Below are 22,167 nucleotides of genomic sequence, written 5' to 3' on the forward strand. Positions count from 1 at the left end.
AAGGGTAAATTGGGACATGTAGGTAAGCATCTTTGATGTCCAGAGAGACCCTATAGTCCCCTTCTTCCAGGTTTGCAATCACTGCTCTGAGTGACTCCATCTTGAATTTGAACCTTTGTATGTAAGTGTTCAAGGATTTTAGATTTAAAAATTGGTCTCACCGAGCCGTCCGGCTTCGGTACCACCAATAGTTTGGAATAGTACCCCTTTCCCTGTTGCAGGAGGGGTACCTTGATTATCACCTGCTGGGAATACAGCCTGTGAATGGCTTGCAATACTGTCTCCCTGTCTGAGGGAGACGTCTGTAAGCAGACTTTATGAAACGGCGAGGGGAAGACGTCTCGAATTTCTTGAGACGGGCCCCCACCGTGCCCGAGACCGCTTGTAAAGCCCCAGCGTCATGCTGAGGACTTTGCGGAGGCGGGAGAGGGCTTTTGTGGGAATTGGCTGTTTGCTGTAGCCTTTTTCCTCTCCCTCTGCCACGGGGCAGAAATGAGGCGCCTTTTGCCCGCTTTATGGGGCCGAAAGGACTGCGCCTGATAATACGGCGACTTCTTAGGTTGAGAAGCTACCTGGGGTAAAAATGTGGATTTTCCAGCCGTTGCCATGGCCACCAGGTCTGTTAGACATAACCCAAATAACTCTTCCCTTTTATAAGGCGATACTTCCATATGCCTTTTGGGATCAGCATCACCTGACCACTGTCTTGTCCATAACCTTCTTCTGGCAGAAAATAGGATTTTGGTACTTACCAGGTAAATCCTTTTCTTTGAATCCATAGGGGGCACTGGAGTACTCTTGGGATATGGACGGCGTAGCAGAACAAAGGCACTGAATATGTAAATTTAGAACTCTCCACCCCTCCATATCCCAGAGTACCTCAGTGTACGAACCCAGTGTTTTTACTGAGCGAACTACTATAGAGAGGTTGACAATGGAGAATTCCTATAACATAACGGACAACAACAAAGTTGACCCATAACGTTAATGTCAACTAAACAGTTGACAGCATAACCGATAGACCTTTATAGTTTGAACCAATCGGTGAAAATGTGTTACCATAAGCTCCTTTGAGCTTAATACAAACCAGGTAAAACGTGTTACCCTAAGCTCCTCTGAGCTTAAAACAACCCAGGTAAAACTGCTCTGGGTGGGCGTCCAGTGCCCCATATGGATTCAAAGGAAAGGATTTACCTGGTAAGTACCAAAATCCTATTTTCTTTTTCATCCACTAGGGGTCACTGGAGTACTCTTGGGACGTACCAAAGCTTCCCTCGTGGGCGGGAGAGCTGTTTGACACTTGTAACAGTAGGCAGCCAAAGCTAGATGCTGATGCCGCAACCATTCATAACGTGTAAACGTGCACAAACGTGGTGCACTGAAGGCTATGTAGCCGCGTCGTAGACGCTCCACGACCCGCTGGGTCTGACATTCCCACAGAACCTGTGGGATGAGCTATTACTAACGTAGGCGATTGTAACTTAGCCTTAAAGTAAGCCTGACTTGTAGTCATTATTATCCAACTGGATGTCTGCTGAGAAACTGGCTAACCCCAGTTGGCAGCATCCTAGAGAACAAACAACGTATCCGTATCACGTACTGTAGACGTTCGGGACATATATAAACGCGTAATGCGTGTACCACATTCAGAATTCTAGAATGTGCTGTCAACACAGGAACCACTATTGGTATATTGATGTGAAGAATAAGAAAGCGGAATTCGTCCGAAGATCTGCTTTGTCATGAGAAAACTCAAATACGGTGGCTTGGAATACAAGGCACCCAAATATGAAAACAAAACCCTTGCCGAAGCTAAGGCTAGAAGAAAAATGTTTTCCCAAGTGAGAAACTTAATCCCCATTTGTTGTAAGGGTTCAAAATATGAAAACTGTAAGAAATCTGAACCCAACCTCAAGTCACCTGGCGCTGTAGGTGGGATAAATGAGGCTGCACTTTGATGATACCTTGTAGAAAGGTGTGTACAGACGCAATAGAGTCAAACGTCTTTGAAAATAAGTTGACCACACAGATACCTGCACCCTCAGTGCAGATAAACGCAGTTTTCCATCCCACCCCGTTTAACAGAATACGGGTAACTTGAAGGATAATGTCGGAAACTTCCGAGCTTTACCACCTATGTAAGCACACCAAATTTTGTAATAATGAGCTGCCTTAAGCGGCTTACTAGCTCGTAACATGGTTGGTATAACCGATACTGTAATGCCCTATTTCTTTTCTTAAGAGGGCGGTCTGAACCCTCACCCCGTCAACCGCAGCTGCGGTACATAGGTAATGGGTACATAGGTAACTATGGGTAAAAGAACGTTCCCTGTTGTAACAGGTTGGACGTATTATGAGCGGGCCAAGATCGTGTGCAAGTATTCCTTGGAGATTCGAGAAGCAAGCTCTCCGAAACCCATGAGATATCACTAGTATGACTGTGACGAACTGTCTTATGATCCGTTTTGGCAACGGAGAGAGCAGCGGAAAATGGTGGAGCCAGATACACAATGCTGAATGACCACACGAATGTGAGAGACTCCACCGCCACTGCCCTTGTGATCTGTTGTTTTGTACACATACTGAGCTTTTGTAATTGTGGCGAGATGCCATCATGTATACCTGAGGGTAACCCCCTTCTGTGGACTCACATATGAACACCTCTGGATTTAATGTCCAGTTTTCAGGATATAAATCCTGACGGGTGAGATCATCTGTCTAACAGATGTCCACTCACGGAATGAACCCCGTTGACATTATCACATAATGGTGTTCTGGGCAATTGAGGATTCGAGTTACCTGCCGCATTGCCATGCGGCTTCTTGGTTCTCCCTGGTTGTTGTGTATGCAACTCCCGTTGCGTTGTCTGACTGCCCTTGGTCAGACTGAAAGCGAAGCATGTAGTGCATTGTAAATTGCACGGAGTTCCAGGACATTTATCGACAGCAATCTGTCGTGATCCGTTTTAGAACCTCTGTCGCTGATCTTTTTTAACTACAACTCCTGAACCTCTGAGACTCTCGTCCAGAGTATATACACCCTCGCCCCTCTGTGGGAAACGCGAGTGAAGGCCGGCGAACTAAATCGCTTTGAAACACATCATTATTCTTAACAGGCGAATACACCAATGTACCGCTAGTGTGCGTGTTTTGCACTAATTACTAGATGTACATTTGTTCTTTCTGGTGTAGTAGGTAAATGTCTTTGATTTACCGTATTTATAATCTTACCTAGGAATTGACGTCGTTCAGACGGAATTAGATGCGATTGTTTTTGAACTTGATCTGCCACCGCAGTATACATTAGTAGCGCAAGTTAGAGGAACTTTGTTGAGACAGAGTTCTTATGAGCAGATCGTCTAAGATAGAGGAACTCTGTTGAGACAGAGTTCTTATGAGCAGATCGTCTAAGTATGGAACGATTGTCACTGTCAGGACTCTGAGATGAGCTATCATCACCAACATCACTTTGGTAAATACCCGAGGCGTTGACAAGAAACGGTAGACCTGAAATGGTTATTGGTTGTGGCGTTTTGCAAACGCTAGAACCTGTGATGACCAAACCGGAATGGGTAAATACGCATTGTGAAGATCAAGTGCAATTATGCAATTTTGTGGCTCCAATAAGCAAATACTAACCGCAGAAAATCCATTTTCAAACTGCAGTAAGTGACTTGCTGATTGAGATTGCGACGGAGCTGTCTGGTTTTGTTACCTCAAACAGAGGGGAATAAGTAACCCTGACTCTGTTGGTGTACTACTGCCTGGTTATAAAGACAGCTGAAAACCAGCAGAGACTAAATGGCAACCTGCCAAACCGTTCGACAGAGGCAGTCTTGTCCTTTAATCTGTAAATAGCTGAGACATCCATGAGTTGAAGTCTGGAAACCCCGCAAATGTAACATGTAAAGACGCGCTTCCACAATTGGAAAAGAGGTCATCAAGCCACTGGCTTGCTGACTGTAGCGTCCTGTCGTTACAAGGCGTGACTGTTTTGTACCACCGCCTTGAAAAAACTGAAGTCTAAAGGGATTAAACGCCGGCACAAGTATTTCCGTTTTGATACTGGATGCGGTAATGGCTGAATATCAAATTTAGGACCAAACAAGCTCTGGCCTTGTCGTGCTGAAACTAGCGACGATGAAAAGTGAGAATCGAAGTAACCGGCGTTAGCAGAAGCTTTACAGATATACTCTGCAGCTTCTTTTAACAGTGATCTCATGGTTTCCATACATAGGGTCTAGTGACCCAAATGTATCTTGGGTCTTTATAATGTTTGACACAGACGCATTTACCAATGGCGGATCGCGTCATTTTGGAAACGATTAAATAGTGGTTAGAGTCTACTCAGTCTCTGTAAAAATAGAGACATTGACTCACTGGGATTTAGCAATGTATGTTGTCAAAAACCCCGCACTATCTGAGTGCTGGACTAATGTACCCTTCTCACTCGTAGTTATCGGTGTGAGATTTGACATAGAATCGTGCATTAAATTATAAGACCAGTTAAATAAACACTCTGGTACCCAAAGGGAAATTGGCCCTTTGGAAAGACTGTCTTTTGTTAGAGCTGGCGGAGTAACTTCCGAGACTCCGATGTTACCGCTCTTTTAATTTGAATTGCCCATGCTTATAGGATTTTTAAAATTATTTTTAGTCTGCGCTAGAGCCTTACTCGCTATGCAGACAGACACCACAATAGGCAACGGACAGACACTTGCACGACTTATTGAAGTTATTATGTGTCATATATATATTTTATTGTATATGAAACTCATGGTTGTTCCTCTCTACGGAAATCTTTAGTAAAAGGCGAAAGATTTATTCGATCTGAAGAGAAACCAGAGTATTCTTTATGTGAAAATCAGTTCACATGGGCATGTGAAACCCGAACCAAATTCCCACTAACACCCCTGCGCCTCTGGTGGCTTAGAGATGTAGGGCAGGAATGTTCCAGAATTACAAACTGGAAAACAACAGGAAGCATGGTTAAAATGGCCCCTTTGCCATGCTGACCCTGATGATCACAGAACAAATTACAAATGTTTCCGTGTTAATATAGCCTATTATACAGTATAATCACAGGCCGGGTACAACACATGCTCTATGAATAAATATATATAAGCTCATAGCCTATGATAATTACAGACATTAATATATTTATACAGCATTAATATAGGCTCAATAGCCTATTATACAGTGATAACCACAGTCTTAATATAGGCTCCATAGCCTATTTACAGTGTTAATAACAGCCATTAATATAGGCTCAATAGCCTATTATACCGTGAAAATCACAGACAGTAATATAGATTCAATAGCCTATTACTGCCAGGACAGGTAACAATACATTATAAATACCTGTGACATATATATATATATATATACACTGCTGTTCATATATTTGATCCGCCAGCTTCCACCGTGCCTCTTCCCCCCTGTAACGCTGTGTGTCTGCGGAAAGCCTGCACTGGCATGTCACCGTCTCTGTACTGAGACTGAGGGAGCGTCTGCGGCCGTATGGCGCTGGGCGGCCGGACGGAGCTGGGCGGCCGAACTCTCTGCGGGAAGCCTGCACTGGCACTTGTGGGTGGATGGTGCTGGGCGGCCGGACGGAGCGGCGGTCATACTGAGACCGAGTATGGCTTCCCCCCTGCTGGGCGGCCGGACGGAGCTGGGCGGCCGAACGGAGCGCTGGGACGGGCGGCTTGCAGACGTAGCGGCTGGGGCTTGGCGGGCGTATGAGCGGCGAAGCAACATATTAACCCCAACATAGCGGGGCGGCAGCCTGCGCTGACCGCCCCGTTCCCCAGCCTACCTTGCTTGCTCCTGATCATGGCTGCGACGGGGCTTCTTATGTGTAAGCTCCGTCCAGCTTCAGTGATGTAACTCATGGCTGTGACGGGGCTTCTTCTGTGTAAGCTCCGTCCAGCTCTGTAGTCCTGGCTGCGACGGGGCTTCTATGTGTAAGCTCCGTCCAGCTCTGTAGTCCTGGCTGCGACGGGGCTTCTATGTGTAAGCTCCGTCCAGCTTTCAGTCAGCTTTCCAGTGATCTATGGCTGCGACGGGCTTCTTCTGTGTAAGCTCCGTCCAGCTCTCTAGTCCTGGCTGCTCTTTGCAGGAGCAGTGGGCTGTCTGTGGCTGTGAGGGTGCTCTTTGTGAGGACCGACACGCCATGCGCTGCCCGTGCAGCGGCACTATCCCGGACCCATGTCTTTCTTGAAACTGGGAAGGGATGTGCTATTAAAAAATAAATTAAAAATAAAAATGAAAAATTAATAAAATCTTCCAACAAGTGTGGGAATCCCACAAGCCGATGTTAGTGCTTTGAGCACAGAAAAAACACTGGGTTCGTACACTGAGGTACTCTGGGATATGGAGGGGTGGAGAGTTCTAAATTTACATATTCAGTGCCTTTGTTCTGCTACGCCGTCCATATCCCAAGAGTACTCCAGTGACCCCTAGTGGATGGAAAAGAAATGGACAGCGCACTTACTCTTGATGCCAGTCGGCAAATATCCCTCTGTGCATCACGCATATATAGAAATGCATCTTTTAAATGCTCTATAGTTAGTAATATACTGTCCCTATCTAGGGTATCAATATTGTCAGTCAGGGAATCCTACCAAGCCACCCCAGCACTGCACATCCAGGCTGAGGCGATTGCTGGTCGCAGTATCACACCCGTGTGAGTGTATATACATTTTAGGATATTTTACTGCTTTCTGTCAGTAGGTTCTTTAAGGGCGGCCGTATCCGGGGACGGTAGTGCCACCTGTTTAGACAAGCGTGTGAGCGCTTTATTCACCCTAAGGGGTGTTTCCCAACGTGCCCTATCCTCTGGCGGGAAGGGGTATGATGCCAATAACTTTTTTATCGGGGGAACCCACGCATCATCACACACTTCATTTAATTCCTCAGATGCAGGAAAAACTACAGGCAGTTTTTTCTCACCCAACATAATACCCTTTTTAGTGGTACTGGTATTATCAGAAATGTGTAAAAACATTTTCCATAGCCTCAATCATGTAACGTGTGGCCCTACTGGAAGTCACATTCGTCTCTTAATCGTCGACACTGGAGTCAGTATCCGTGTCGGCGTCTGTATCTGCCATCTGCGGTAACGGGCGTTTTAGAGCCCCAGATGGCTTTTGAGACACCTGGACAGGCACAGACTGAGTCGCCGGCCGTCTCATGTCATCAATCTTTTGTAAAGAGCTGACACTGTCACATAATTTCTTCCATAAGCTCATCCACTCAGGTGTCGACTCCCTAGGGAGTGACATCTCTGTTACAGGCAATTGCTCCGCCTCCACCTCATTTTCCTCCTCATACATGTCGACACAATGTAATGACACACAGCACACACACAGGGAATGCTCTGATAGAGGACAGGACCCCACTAGCCCTTTGGGGAGACAGAGGGAGAGTATGCCAGCACACACCAGAGCGCTATATATATATATACAGGGATAATCTTATATAAGTGTTTTTCCCCTTATAGCTGCTGTATTGTTATACTGCGCCTAATTAGTGCCCCCCTCTCTTTTTTAACCCCTTTCTGTAGTGTAGTAACTGCAGGGGAGAGCCAGGGAGCTTCCCTCCAACGGAGCTGTGAGAGAAAATGGCGCCAGTGTGCTGAGGAGATAGGCCCCGCCCCCTTCTCGGCGGCCCTTTCTCCCGTTTTTCTGTGGAATCTGGCAGGGGTTAAAATACACCCATATAGCCCTGGGGGTTATATGTGGTGTATTTATGCCAGCCAAGGTGTTTTACATTGCTGCTCAGGGCGCCCCCCCCTAGCGCCCTGCACCCTCAGTGACTGGAGTGTGAAGTGTGCCTGAGTAACAATGGCGCACAGCTGCAGTGCTGTGCGCTACCTTGTTGAAGACTGATGTCTTCTGCCGCCGATTTTTCCAGACCTTTTCTTGCTTCTGGCTCTGTAAGGGGGCCGGCGGCGCGGCTCCGGGACCGAGCTCCGAGGCTGGGCCTGTGTTCGGTCCCTCTGGAGCTAATGGTGTCCAGTAGCCTAAGAAGCCCAATCCACTCTGCACGCAGGTGAGTTCGCTTCTTCTCCCCTTAGTCCCTCGATGCAGTGAGCCTGTTGCTAGCAGGTCTCACTGAAAATAAAAAACCTAAAACTAAACTTTTCACTAAGAAGCTCAGGAGAGCCCCTAGTGTGCACCCTTCTCGGCCGGGCACAAAAATCTAACTGAGGCTTGGAGGAGGGTCATAGGGGGAGGAGCCAGTGCACACCAGGTAGTCCTAAAGCTTTTACTTTTGTGCCCAGTCTCCTGCGGAGCCGCTAATCCCCATGGTCCTTACGGAGTTCCCAGCATCCACTAGGACGTCAGAGAAAATATATAATGCAACAAAAAAAACAAGACAGCAGAGCATGGGAAACCTGTGGCAAGGTGTACTTTTTGAGAGTTGCCTTGAACCATGTGCACTGAATTCTCTCTTCAGTTGCATTTTTAACAAGTGAATGTTGGGGGGAGGGGCAAAAACTCTTAAGTATTAAAAGGTCTACATATGGGATACAGTTAGTATCCCAGCAGTCGTGAACACCGACCACCAACATCCCGAGGGTATCGGCCCCACTGTTAGGGTTAGAGCCTGGGGGTGTTTTGGGTTAAGCACTGGGGAAGGGGGGTTTAACCCTAGCCGCCACCCCTGGTGTCTTAGCCCTAGCCGCCACCCCTGTGTGTTAGTGTTAGGGTAGGGGACGGGTAAAGTAATGTCGGTATTCTAGTTGTCGGGATGCCAGTGTCAGTCATGTGACCATCTCTCCACAAAGATCATGATTTCTACAACCATGTCTGGAGTCTGCTCCAAAACTTTGGCTTCAGTCTAAAACCTTCCTCAAATGTGTAGAGTAACCACTTCTACCAACTAGTAACTTATTTGTTACTGGAGAATGATAGTAGTGCAAGAAATAAATGCAATACATGATTTTATGGTCTTGTATTATCCAATAACTAATGCACAATGCTGCTGATCCTCTCCCTGCTGTACCAACATTATTAGTCCTCTTCACCTACACCCTAAACGGTGCTACTACCTACATTATTTGCATCATAATTATGATCATGTGTAACTAAGAGGTAGATGTACTAAGCCTTGGAGAGGAATAAAGTAGATGGAGTGAAGTACCAGCCAATCAGCTCCTATCATGTTACAAGCTGTGTTTGAAAATTGACAGTTCACGATGTCGGGCTGGGTAGAAATCATCTAATGTGTACAAAGCTTAACATACACTCACCAAATCACTTTGAATAACTGACAAGTCTTCAGCACCACACAGCAGCTGCAGTTTTTTGTTCTGTCTTGTTTTCCACAGAACTTTATTGTTCCCACACTTAGAACCACCCAGCCCTGCTGACTGTACTGCAAGCCGGGGCATTCCACTGCAGATTAACAAAATACATGATCTCCCAGTCATATACAGGTTGAGTATCCCTTATCCAAAATGCTTGGGACCAGAGGTATTTTGGATATCGGATTTTTCCGTATTTTGGAATAATTGCATACCATAATGAGATGTCATGATGATGGGACCTAAATCTAAGCACAGAATGCATTTATGTTTAATATACACCTTATACACAGTCTGAATGTCATTTTAGCCAACATTTTTTATAACTTTGGGCATTAAACAAAGGGTGTGTATATTCGCACAATTCATTTATGTTTCATATACACCTTATACACACAGCCTGGGGGTCATTTAATACAATATTTTTAATAACTGTGTATTAAACAAAGTTTGTGTACATTGAGCCATCAAAAAACAAAGGTTTCACTATCTCACTTTCACTCAAAAAAGTCCGTATTTCGGAATATTCCGTATTTCGGAATATTTGGATATGGGATACTCAACCTGTATTCAAGTAACTAATGCTCAATGCTGCTAATCATCTACCCAGTTGTACCATGATTATTAGTGCTCCTCACCTTTTGATGCTGGAGTCAGAACATTTCTACCGACTCCAGAGCCCTATGAAAAACTGGTGTGTCATCAAGGACACCAAATATGTTTCCCAATGGCTGCTCATGTTTAAGCGTGGCAACATTAATAAACAGAAAAAAAAAGCTCCTTTTTACAGAAAACACACAAAAACAATACTTGCCAAAGGCTTTTTAGAGTACACAAAAGTGCTCAGTGTAATGGATCATAAAAGCTATAAAGTAATAAATACATTCCAAAAGACCCAAGCCAAAAAATGAGGGATGAAACCTCTATACATAAACAAAGACAAAAAATAAATAAAAAGTGCATAGTAACAGAGGCATCATAGACTGCCAAATAGCTCCTGACATGGCCAGGTTTGTCCTCAACTTGGTGCCATGGACACTTGTGAAGGGCAAATAATCTTCCTAGGTGCTATCGTACAAGAACCAAACTCAGATACAGTTAATAACCTTTTACTGTCCTCTTCTGATTAACTAGCATGGCAAAATAGGTCACCAAAACAAAGTAAAAATAAGAATTTACTTACCGATAATTCTATTTCTCATAGTCCGTAGTGGATGCTGGGACTCCGTCAGGACCATGGGGAATAGCGGGCTCCGCAGGAGACAGGGCACATCTAAAAAAGCTTTTAGGTCACATGGTGCGTACTGGCTCCTCCCCCTATGACCCTCCTCCAAGCCTCAGTTAGGTACTGTGCCCGGACGAGCGTACACAATAAGGAAGGATCTTGAATCCCGGGTAAGACTCATACCAGCCACACCAATCACACCGTACAACTTGTGATCTGAACCCAGTTAACAGTATGATAACACAAACGAAGTAGCCTCTGAACAGATGGCTCACAACAGTAATAACCCGATTTTTGTAACAATAAATATGTACAAGCATTGCAGACAATCCGCACTTGGGATGGGCGCCCAGCATCCACTACGGACTATGAGAAATAGAATTATCGGTAAGTAAATTCTTATTTTCTCTAACGTCCTAGTGGATGCTGGGACTCCGTCAGGACCATGGGGATTATACCAAAGCTCCCAAACGGGCGGGAGAGTGCGGATGACTCTGCAGCACCGAATGAGAGAACTCCAAGTCCTCTTTAGCCAGAGTATCAAATTTGTAAAATTTTACAAACGTGTTCTCCCCTGACCACGTAGCTGCTCGGCAAAGTTGTAATGCCGAGATTCCTCGGGCAGCCGCCCAGGATGAGCCCACTTTCCTTGTGGAATGGGCCTTTACAGATTTAGGCTGTGGCAGGCCTGCCACAGAATGTGCAAGTTGGATTGTACTACATATCCAACGTGCAATCGTCTGTTTAGAAGCAGGAGCACCCAGCTGAAGATTTAGAATCCACCCGTGTTGCTGAAGCACTACTTGTGTTAGCGCTACACCGACTTCCAGCTGTTCTCTGGACTTTGCCCTTATCAGGAGATCGTCCAAGTAAGGGATAATTAATACGCCTTTTCTTCGTAGAAGAACCATCATTTCGGTCATTACCTTGGTAAAGACCCGAGGGGCCGTGGACAACCCAAACGGCAGCGTTTAAAACTGATAATGACAGTCTTGTATCACGAACCTGAGATACCCTTGGTGTGAGGGGTAAATCGGGACATGTAGATAAGCATCTTTTATGTCCAAGGACACCATGAAGTCTCCTTCTTCCAGATTCGCTATCACTGCTCTGAGTGACTCCATCTTGAACTTGAATTTCTTTATGTACAGGTTCAAGGATTTCAGATTTAGAATAGGCCTTACCGAACCGTCCGGTTTCGGTACCACAAATAGTGTGGAATAATACCCCTTTCCCTGTTGTAGGAGGGGTACCTTGACTATCACCTGCTGAGAATACAGCTTGTGAATGGCTTCCAAAACCGACGTCCTTTCTGAGGGGGACGTTGGTAAAGCAGACTTTAGGAACCGGCGAGGGGGAGACCTTTCGAACTCCAGCATGTAACCCTGAGATACTATCTGCAGGACCCACGGGTCCACTTGTGAGTGAACCCATTGATTGCTGAAAATCTTGAGTCGACCCCCCACCGTTCCTGAGTCCGCTTGTAAAGCCCCAGCGTCATGCTGATGGCTTTGTAGAAGCCGGGGCGGGCTTCTGTTCCTGGGCAGGGGCTGCTTGCTGCCCTTTCTTACCCTTTCCTCTGCCTCGCGGTAGATAAGACTGTCCTTTTGGTCGCTTTTTATAGGAGCGAAAGGACTGCGGCTGAAAAGACGGTGTCTTTTTCTGTTGGGAGGGGGTCTGAGGTAAAAAAGTGGATTTGCCGGCAGTTGCCGTGGCCACCAGGTCCGAAAGACCGACCCCAAACAATTCCTCTCCTTTATATGGCAATACTTCCATATGCCTCTTGGAATCTGCATCACCTGACCACTGTCGCGTCCATAAACTTCTTCTGGCAGATATGGACATCGCGCTTACTCTTGATGCTAGAGTACAAACATCCCTCTGAGCATCTCGCATATAAAGGAAAGCATCCTTTAATTGCTCTAGAGTCAATAAAATACTGTCCCTATCCAGGGTATCAATATTTTCAGTCAGAGAATCCAACCACACTACCCCAGCACTGCACATCCAGGCTGAGGCTATTGCCGGTCGCAGTATAACACCAGTATGTGTGTATATACTCTTCAGTGTAGTTTCCAGCCTCCTATCTGCTGGATCCTTGAGGGCGGCCGTATCAGGAGACGGCAACGCCACTTGCTTTGATAAACGTGTGAGCGCCTTATCCACCCTAGGGGGTGTTTCCCAGCGCGCCCTAACCTCTGGTGGGAAAGGGTATAATGCCAATAACTTCTTGGAAATTAGCAGTTTTCTATCGGGGTTAACCCACGCTTCATCACACACGTCATTCAATTCCTCTGATTCTGGAAAAAATACAGGTAGTTTTTTCACCCCCCACATAATACCCCTTTTTGAGGTACCAGCAGTATCAGAGATCTGCAAAGCCTCCTTCATTGCCGTGATCATATAACGTGTGGCCCTATTGGAAAATACGTTTGTTTCTTCACCGTCGACACTAGATTCATCTGTGTCGGTACCCGTGTCGACTGACTGAGGTAAAGGACGTTTTACAGCCCCTGACGGTGTCTGAGACGCCTGAACCGGTACTAACTGGTTAGCCGGGCGTCTTATTTCGTCAACTGACTTTTGTAATGTGCTGACATTATCACGTAATTCCATAACTAAAGCCATCCATTCCGGTGTCGACTCCCTAGGGGGTGACATTACCATCATCGGCAATTGCTCTGCCTCCACACCAACATCGTCCTCATACATGTCGACACACACGTACCGACACACAGCAGCCACACAGGGAATGCTCTAATCGAAGACAGGACCCCCTAGCCCTTTGGGGAGACAGAGGGAGAGTTTGCCAGCACACACCAAAAGCGCTATAAATGTATATAAACAACCCTAGAAGGTGTTGTTTACTATATATGCGCTCTTAATATATAAATATCGCCAATTTATGCCCCCCTTCTCTTTGTTACCCTGTTTCTGTAGTGCAGTGCAGGGGAGAGACCTGGGAGCCTTCCTCACCAGCGGAGCTGAGCAGGAAAATGGCGCTGAGTGCTGAGGAGAATAAGCTCCGCCCCTTTTTCGGCGGGCTTTTCCCCGGTTTTTAAGAAACTGGCCTGGGTTAAAATACATACATATAGCCTTAATGGCTATATGTGATGTATTTATTTTGCCACTAAAGGTAATTATATTGCTGCCCAGGGCGCCCCCAGCAGCGCCCTGCACCCTCCGTGACTGAGTCAGTGAGCCGTGTGACAACAATGGCGCACAGCTGCCGTGCTGTGCGCTACCTTCAAGAAGACTGAGGAGTCTTCTGCCGCCTGCTTTCCGGACCTCCGGTCTGCCGTCTCTTCAGCGTCTGTAAGGGGGATCGGCGGCGCGGCTCCGGGACGAACCCCAGGCTGACCTGTGTTCCGACTCCCTCTGGAGCTAAGTGTCCAGTAGCCTAAGACTCCAATCCATCCTGCACGCAGGTGAGTTGGAAATCTCTCCCCTAAGTCCCTCGATGCAGTGATCCTGTTGCCAGCAGGAATCACTGAGATTGAAACCTAAAAAAAAACTTTTCTAAACAGCTCTTTAGGAGAGCCACCTAGATTGCACCCTCTCGGACGGGCACAAAAACCTAACTGAGGCTTGGAGGAGGGTCATAGGGGGAGGAGCCAGTATGCACCATGTGACCTAAAAGCTTTTTTAGATGTGCCCTGTCTCCTGCGGAGCCCGCTATTCCCCATGGTCCTGACGGAGTCCCAGCATCCACTAGGACGTTAGAGAAACATAAAAATATAATGTAAAATGAAAAAATGAATAAAAAAAAATAAAAAAATAAAAAACAACAGCTTGAATAAAACATTTTCCACTTTGAAAACAGCTCATAGAGCTGTTATTTGCTAAATATTTCACATAACCAAAAGGGTGGATTAGAGTCAAAATTGAAACAACCACAAAACTGATTCATAATTGATTTATCACCAAATATGGAAATACTTGTATACAGATAGGTAGGTTGTGGAAGCTTCAACTAAAAGCTGTAACCTGGTCTAAAAAAACACATTTCCCCAGCAACTACTTTTAAACAAATTGAAATGCCATATCTGATTTTTCTTCTGACTGCCTTTCAAATATGTACGTGAGCAACGGTCTCTTTTTAATGGTGGTGAAATGGAAAAAAGCATGTTAATTACCCTACCTTCCTGATCACAGTAATGCATCTATATATTATGATCTTCTATAAGAATGAATTATATATCACAAAGCATGAGAACACTGAAGACATTTTAGCTTACAATTACCTTTCTTCCAATGAAAGATTTAAGATAACCTGTAGTTATTCTAAATGACAAGATTGTGTACATAATTGTAATGGTTGTAAGACGTTTGAAGGTTCATATTGTAATTGAACAGCTGTATAGCTATAGGGTGGTGCAGGCTCTTATTTAAACTTTGGTGTGGAACCGTAAAGTACTATTTGATTATGGATAAATTGAAAGGAAAAAAAAAAAAAAAAAACATTGATTGAGGATCTCAGATATACATAAGCTTACTTTAAATATTAATGATAAAAAAAATGGATACAGAATATCTCTATAAGATGCAATGACGAAGCCGCAAACTCACTTGACTCATGCCAACTCTGCTGACCTAGCGAGAAAGTCAACAGGTGAATAGCTTGCTATAATATCTTAGAATCCAACACACCTATAAAAGGCAGCAAGCTACATTATACACTAATTACTTATTTGGTGCCATTGTGTTGAATCTGTGGCTGATGTCAGCAGCACTACACAGGAGAGTCTCCACAGCTCAAGATATTAACTGCTACAACCAACAGAAAAGGACCCGTGTGTAATCTGATATGATGTATTTCCTTCAAGGGGCAGCACCACCAATAGCATCCTTAGCAACACTAAGATGCACTACAGGCTTCTATAGCTCCAGAACTCGATGCTTTTTTTTTTCACCTTGGACAATCCACATGACCACAGGTTTCAGGAGTATGCCAGAAGGGTTGACACAGTGCTGAGCAAGTCAGGAGCATCTACATCACAGGACGCACGTTGAATAGCCTTGCAACGTGCCGTCGGATATCACCGCAATGTCTCGCTATGCAAAATACATTCTACATATTTAACTAATTTCCCAGTGTTCCATTATCTATCTACAGGAAATATACTGGACGCAAAATGCTTTGTCAAATTGTTCCAGATGCACTTCAGTCATCGCACTAAATTGAGCCCCTCACAAAGAAAACGCTTGGTAATTTTTTCTCACACACAAACACAAGCTATAGAATGCAGTAAAATAGGGTGATTTTCAAGCAAGAAAAAAAAAAAAAAAATACCCAGCTTTCTGAAGCTCTGAATGGCTCTTGAAGTAATATCATCCATTTGATGTCTCTGGAGGTGAAGCACTCATGCAAGAGGTGGAGAGATCACATTCTGCAGATTGCAGGGGATACTCCTCCACTGATCTTCATGTCACATGATGCAGAAACAGCTGCTGCAATCACACTCTAGTCATGATGAAACTTGGTGTTTCATACAGCACAGTTCTTATTAAAGAGTCATCAAACTCGTGGAATCAAGCAGGAAGAATCTGATGGCCACAGCTGAAATTCCACATGCCGTCTATCGCCCATCAATATTTCAGGCATGACATTTACACCCGATTACTGTTTTGAGTAGAAAGCATTTTGGGTGTCATCTCACAAACATAGAAACATAGAATTTGACGGCAGATAAGAACCACTTGGCCCATCTAGTCTGCCCATTTTTTTTTTTAACCTTTAGGCAATCTCAATCCTTTTTTAACCTTAATTCTTTGTAAGGATATTCATATGCCTGTCCCAAGCATGTTTAAATTGCCCTACAGTCTTAGCCTCTACCACCTCTGATGGGAGGCTATTCCACACATCCACTACCCTTTCTGTGAAGTAATTTTTCCTTAAATTTCCCCTGAACCTCCCCCCCTCCAGTCTCAATGTATGCCCTCGAGTTCTAATACTTCTCTTCCTTTGAAGAATGTTTCCCTCCTGAACTTTGTTAAGACCCTTGATATATTTGAAAGTTTCTATCATGTCCCCCCTTTCCCTTCTCTCCTCCAAACTATACATGTTAAGATCTTTTAGCCTAAGTTTTGTGATGTAGGCCATGCACTATTTTAGTTGCCCTTCTTTGTACACTCTCTAATGTATTTATATCCTTCTGGGGATATGGTCTCCAGAACTGGACACAGTATTCCAGATGAGGCCGTACCAATGACCTATACAGTGGGATTATCACTTCTTTTTTCCTGCTACTGATTCCTCTCCCTATGCAACCAAGCATCTGACTTGCCTTTCTCATTGCTTTGTTGCATTGCTTTCCTGCCTTCAAGTCACTTGAAATAATGACTCCTAAATCTCTTTCCTCCTCAGTAGTTTCCATTATAGTACCCTTGATACTATACTTAGCCTTTGGGTTTTTGAGACCCAAGTGCATGATTTTGCATTTTTTAGCATTAAACTGTAGTTGCCACGTTCTTGACCATTTCTCAAGCCTACCTAGGTCATTAATCATTTGTTTGAACCCTCCCGGTGTGTCTACCCTGTTGCATATCTTTGTATCATCTGCAAAAAGGCATACCTTCCCTTCAATACCATCTGCGATGTCACCAACAAAGATATTAAAGAGAACTGGACCAAGTACAGATCCCTGGGGTACTCCACTGGTAACATTTTCCTCCATAGTTTGCACTCCATTAACTACGACTGTCTGTTTCCTATCCTGCAACCAGGTTCTTATCCATTTAACTGATTTATAATCCACCCCCAGGCTTTCAAGTTTATTTAGCAGTCTGCAATGTGGGACAGTGTCAAATGCCTTACTAAAGTCTAGATATGCTACATCTACAGCTCCCCCTTGATCTATTATTTTCATCACAGAGTCAAAAAAGTCAATAAGATTTGTTTGGCATGATCTCCCACCAGTAAATCCATGCTGTTTTGGATCCTGTAAGTGGTTTGATTTAAGATATTCCACTACTCTTTCTTTTAATAGTTTTTCCATTACTTTCCCTACTACTGATGTAAGGCTTACTGGTCTGTAGTTACTTGCTTCTTCCTTGCTTCCACTTTTGTGCAGTGGAACTACATTTGCTCTTTTCCAGTCCTCTGGAATAGCACCTGTATTTAGTGACTGGTTAAATAATTCTGTTAAAAGGTGTAACCAGCACATCTTTTAGCTCTTTGAGTATCCTTTGGTGTATCCCATCTGGTCCCATTGATTTATCCACTTTTAGTTTTGAAAGTTCTGTTAGGACCTTCTCCTCTACCTTATTTTTATGAATGTCCTTGCAACTTAACTGTGGCCCCATCCCTTCTTCTGTAGTAAATACTGAGCAAAAATAATTATTTAGGTGATCTGCTATAGCCTTGTCTCCGTCCACCAAATGCTCACTCTGTCTTAAGTCTTATTATTCCTCCATTTGATTTTCTCCTTTCACTTATATACTTAAAAAAAGTTTTGCCCCCTTTATCTACTGACCGGGCCATTTTCTCCTCAGCTTCTGCCTTTGCACGTCTGATCACTTTCTTAGCATCCTTCCGTCTGTCAAGATACCCCTCTTTGTCGTTATTATTTTGAGTCTGTTTGTATTTCCTAAAAGCCATCTTTTTTGCTTTCACACTAGTTGATACTTCTTTTGTGAACCACACTGGCTTCCTTTTCCTGGTGCTTTTCCTAATCATTTTGATACAAAGGTCTGTTGCACTTAGTATTGCACTTTTCAGTTTTTTCCACCTCTCCTGCACTCCTTCCAAGTTCCTCCAGTCTGCCAATGAATCACTTAAACATCTCCCCATTTTTGCAAAGTCAGAGTTTCTAAAATCCAACACCTTTGTTTTTGTGTGACAGGAGTTGGATCCTGTCTTTATACTAAACCATACTGCTTGATGATCACTGGATCCCAGGTGCTCACCCACATATATATCAGATATCCTATAACCATTTGTAAGAATTACATCTAATATTGAGGGGGATATCAGATTAGACCCGGTAATTTACCGGGGCTAACTGTCCCGCCAGGGGCTATCTTATTAGCCCTGATAAGCCGGCGCGTGCCGCGGCTTATCAGGGATTTTGTTTCACCTGCCTCCGGCAGGCAAAGCAAAATCCCCGGTAACAGCCCAGTTTTCGTCTGAAAACTGGCTTGTTTCACAGGAAAACACACAGGTTTCACTGAACCTGTGTGTTTTCGGAAGAAAGGAGGGGCGGGGGGGGGGGGTTTACAGGCGATCCATCTGGATAGCCTGTAAAAAAAAAAAAAAAAACGGTGAAACATCGGAAAAAACTGCCGTTTTTAGGACCCAATGTTTTAACGGGGATAATTCAATACACAAAACAAACCTTAAAAAAATTCAAGTAGAAAAGGCAGAAAACAGATGTAAATCCAAAACTATATTTTACCCGTTTTGGTCCACTGAATATTTTCCGGCCGCCATCTTTGCTTTTATCTCCATGTCTGCTAGCAGGCTTTTTGAAAACTTCAGGTACTGCATATAAATCTTCTAAAGACTCTAAAGTAATCCAAAATAAAAAAAACAACTCATAAACACATCTGCAAAATAAATTACATTTATACAAAGTAGTACTATTTTTAATAAATAAGTTGAGTATAACAAAACATTAGGATTAGTGTGACTAATGTATGAAGCCTCTATTAAAGGCAGCTTAATAAAAAAGTTAAGTTCATAAAGTATTTACTACAGTTCTAAAGGCCAGTTGTCACTGACAGATGTGGGGAGATCTAGCCAATCTAGCGATAGCGATGCGCGGGGCTGCGCATCGCTATCGCTGTGAGGGGTACACACGGAGAGATCACTGCTTAAAATCTAAGCAATCTAGTCAGATTTCTTAGATTTTAAGCAGCGATTGCTCCGTGAGTACCCCCCTTAAGACAATCAACAATATAAAATTATACTAGTCTGAGCATTACTACTGTCCATTCATTAAATGGGTGCTAAAACCCAGCACAGGTGCTCCACAAACTGCTACAAGTTATTAGCACAGAATTAGCTATTCTTGTAGTGTCCCAGTAATCAATGTAAATCTTCATATAAAATGTAACATGATAGGAAAGCTTCCGATAATTGGTATCTGGAAAGTATTGACTGAAGGATAAGCTGCCTTTACCAGACTACCCAATAATGACCCTTTCACACATACATGCTGGGAAACTGCCGGGTGTATTAATTTCCAGGTTTCAGGCGACCCTCGTAAAGAGCAGGGTCGTGGACCTGGGACATTGGGGCAGATGTATTAAGCCTGGAGAAGTGATAAAGCAGTGATAAGTGCAAGGTGATAACGCACCAGCCAATCAGCTCCAATATGTAAATTGAAAATTAGGAGCCGATTGGCTGGTGCGTTATCACCTTCCACTTATCACTACTTTATCACTTCTCCAGGCTTAATACATCTGCCCCTTAATCCTGGATAGTTTAATTTCACACATACCAAAAACCCAGGTCAATGCACGTTCACGTGCAAAAAGAGGTATGTGTGAAAGGGGTATAACAATTACATGGATGTACTGCCAAAGACAAAAACTAATACACTGGTCTAAGTCCTCAATTAGTCCGAATAGACTTTAATAACTAGTTCTTTGAACGATTCTGTTGATTTCAACTATGAACAACAATGGAAGCTACCATATTAATTGCTTTAATTTAGAAGAAAATATCTATTTATGGAGTGTTACCTTATGCTATTATACAGAACATAGAAATTTCCTGGAATGCATGAGGGTCAATGGACAAGTATTCAAAAGGTTATGTCTAGCCAAAAAATACATTGGCAAATCTAACTTTTAGAACTATGGGGATCCCACTCCAGGAACATTAGCAATACGTGAGCTGTTGCACTGGACATGGTCACTGCTTTATCATCATAACAGAGTAGAATGTTCGGAAAAAGCTCTCTGCAATTCCTGTGCTGCGATGCTTTCGCGTGTTTAGGGTTACCTTCTGCCTACGCAGCCTAGCGAAGGCAGACAGCTACCCACCATGTTTCGGGACGCAGCAGCTGTGTGTGATATCACGCTGCCGCTGCCTACCCCAGAAACTGTCTGGACACGCCTGCGTTGTCCAGGCCCCCCACCCCCACCCCGGGAAAGCCACAGACTGCCTGCCGCAGCAGCGTTCCATGCTGAATTAGGCCCTAAGGCTGCTTCCAACAGTATTGAGCACTTCTGAACAGCAGGGACGTCTGCCATGCTACACTAAAACAAACTGATCTGACTTTTAGTTAACGTGTTTGAGCTAAAAAATTAAAAAGCGAATTTGATGTATACAACAGAAGACAAGTGTATAAAACTACACACATTTAAGATTTTCTATTTTTTCAGCGTTTCTGTATACCAAAAGCATATGGGCCCACAAAACATCTGACACTACAGCCTTGGATCATCAGTCTGTTTGAGGCTGTGATTATTCCATCATCTTTCAACGGCTTACCTTCATTCTCTCCATGTATCACGTCATGCACGCTCACATGCAGCCCTATATTAGCCAATATAAACCCCATAAGGCAAGGGATCTCAACTCTAATGCTGAGCATACATTATACAATTATTTGGGCGATATGTCTAATATCAGCAGATCACTCAGATATTGATCGGTCGGAGGTGCCAATTCAGCACGTTGGTCTGAATAAATATTTCTAAAGTTGGCCGCATCGGGTGCTGTATGCACTGCCGCAGCCGAACAGACATTTCCCCTGTTCCTTCAAGTAGGAGAAATGAGGAAATGCCTTCACCCCAAGGGAGCAATGCAGATACCGTGGGCCATACACTGAGATATCTCACAGCGAATGCCCATATCATCTTATGGGTGTTAGGCTGTCAGATAAAATGCCTGTCGGTCTAACAAGCATTTTATAGGACCATGTAAGGCCAGCATAATCCATAAGGACTACCAACAGATCATATTTTCAGAATGTCTGACTCTGGAAGCACTAGCAGGTAGGATAATTACTGAAAACAGATTGTTTAACCTGTGCAGGATTAAAGAAATAAGGGGGAAGGGGGGGGGGGGGACACACACCTCTTGGGAGTACTTGACTGGAGTTCGGAATCACGGACATAAGGGAAGCACACAAACTCCAATAATATGTGCTGTAAAAACTTTTGATGGTTATACTGTAACATGCAATCAGAATAATAAGATGCTTACATCTCAGTGAGAGATCTGAAAAGCACAGGAAGCTTATAACACTACATAAAAAGTGGATGGGACAGAATTTGGCTATGTAAGGACAAAAAGCAGATTTCTACTTTAGTTGGTACATCTATTCCACTAAGAATATCGATACCATTACATTAAAAACAAAATAAAAAACCAACATGAAAGGGAAAATGTAAAAATGTAGCAACATTTAAATAACTTAACACCCAATTGTGAAAATAACAGAATCACTGCAATGAGCTAGATACTAAAACCATACAAAAGATGTGCAAGGGTATATTATGACAGATCGTATTAAAAAAATACGAAAATCTAGAAATACCAAAAGTTGGAGCCCGCCACCTAGTTTGTGCAGCTATGTAGCTAATGAACACTCAACTAACCTTTATTTTTGCCAGGAAGAGGACTGCTGCTTGTTTGAATGGTGGGTGGTTTCTCTGTAAAATGTGGCGCAATATTT

The 22,167-nt window shown here is 43.9% G+C and overlaps 1 protein-coding gene and 1 non-coding gene across 6 annotated transcripts in view; both read right to left on the bottom strand.

Annotated features, from left to right (window-relative positions):
- The window catches only part of WAPL (WAPL cohesin release factor), a 250,583-nt gene that overhangs the window by 168,032 nt on the left and 60,384 nt on the right, over window positions 1-22,167 (bottom strand). For 4 of the 5 annotated variants that reach the window (XM_063958820.1, XM_063958819.1, XM_063958817.1 and 1 more), the window contains 2 exons: window positions 22,091-22,144; window positions 18,934-19,043 (listed from right to left, as the gene is read on the bottom strand). In XM_063958820.1, the coding sequence (XP_063814890.1) occupies window positions 18,934-19,043; window positions 22,091-22,144 (164 nt within the window). The remainder of the gene's footprint in view (window positions 1-18,933; window positions 19,044-22,090; window positions 22,145-22,167) is intronic. The other variant, XM_063958818.1, reaches the window with a different exon arrangement.
- Window positions 4,737-4,849, bottom strand: LOC134899887 (U5 spliceosomal RNA). The gene has a single exon (XR_010173435.1). It is a non-coding gene; the product is annotated as a U5 spliceosomal RNA (small nuclear RNA).

Source organism: Pseudophryne corroboree, chromosome 3 (assembly GCF_028390025.1).
Source record: "Pseudophryne corroboree isolate aPseCor3 chromosome 3, aPseCor3.hap2, whole genome shotgun sequence".
NCBI classification, from domain to species: Eukaryota; Metazoa; Chordata; class Amphibia; order Anura; family Myobatrachidae; genus Pseudophryne; species Pseudophryne corroboree.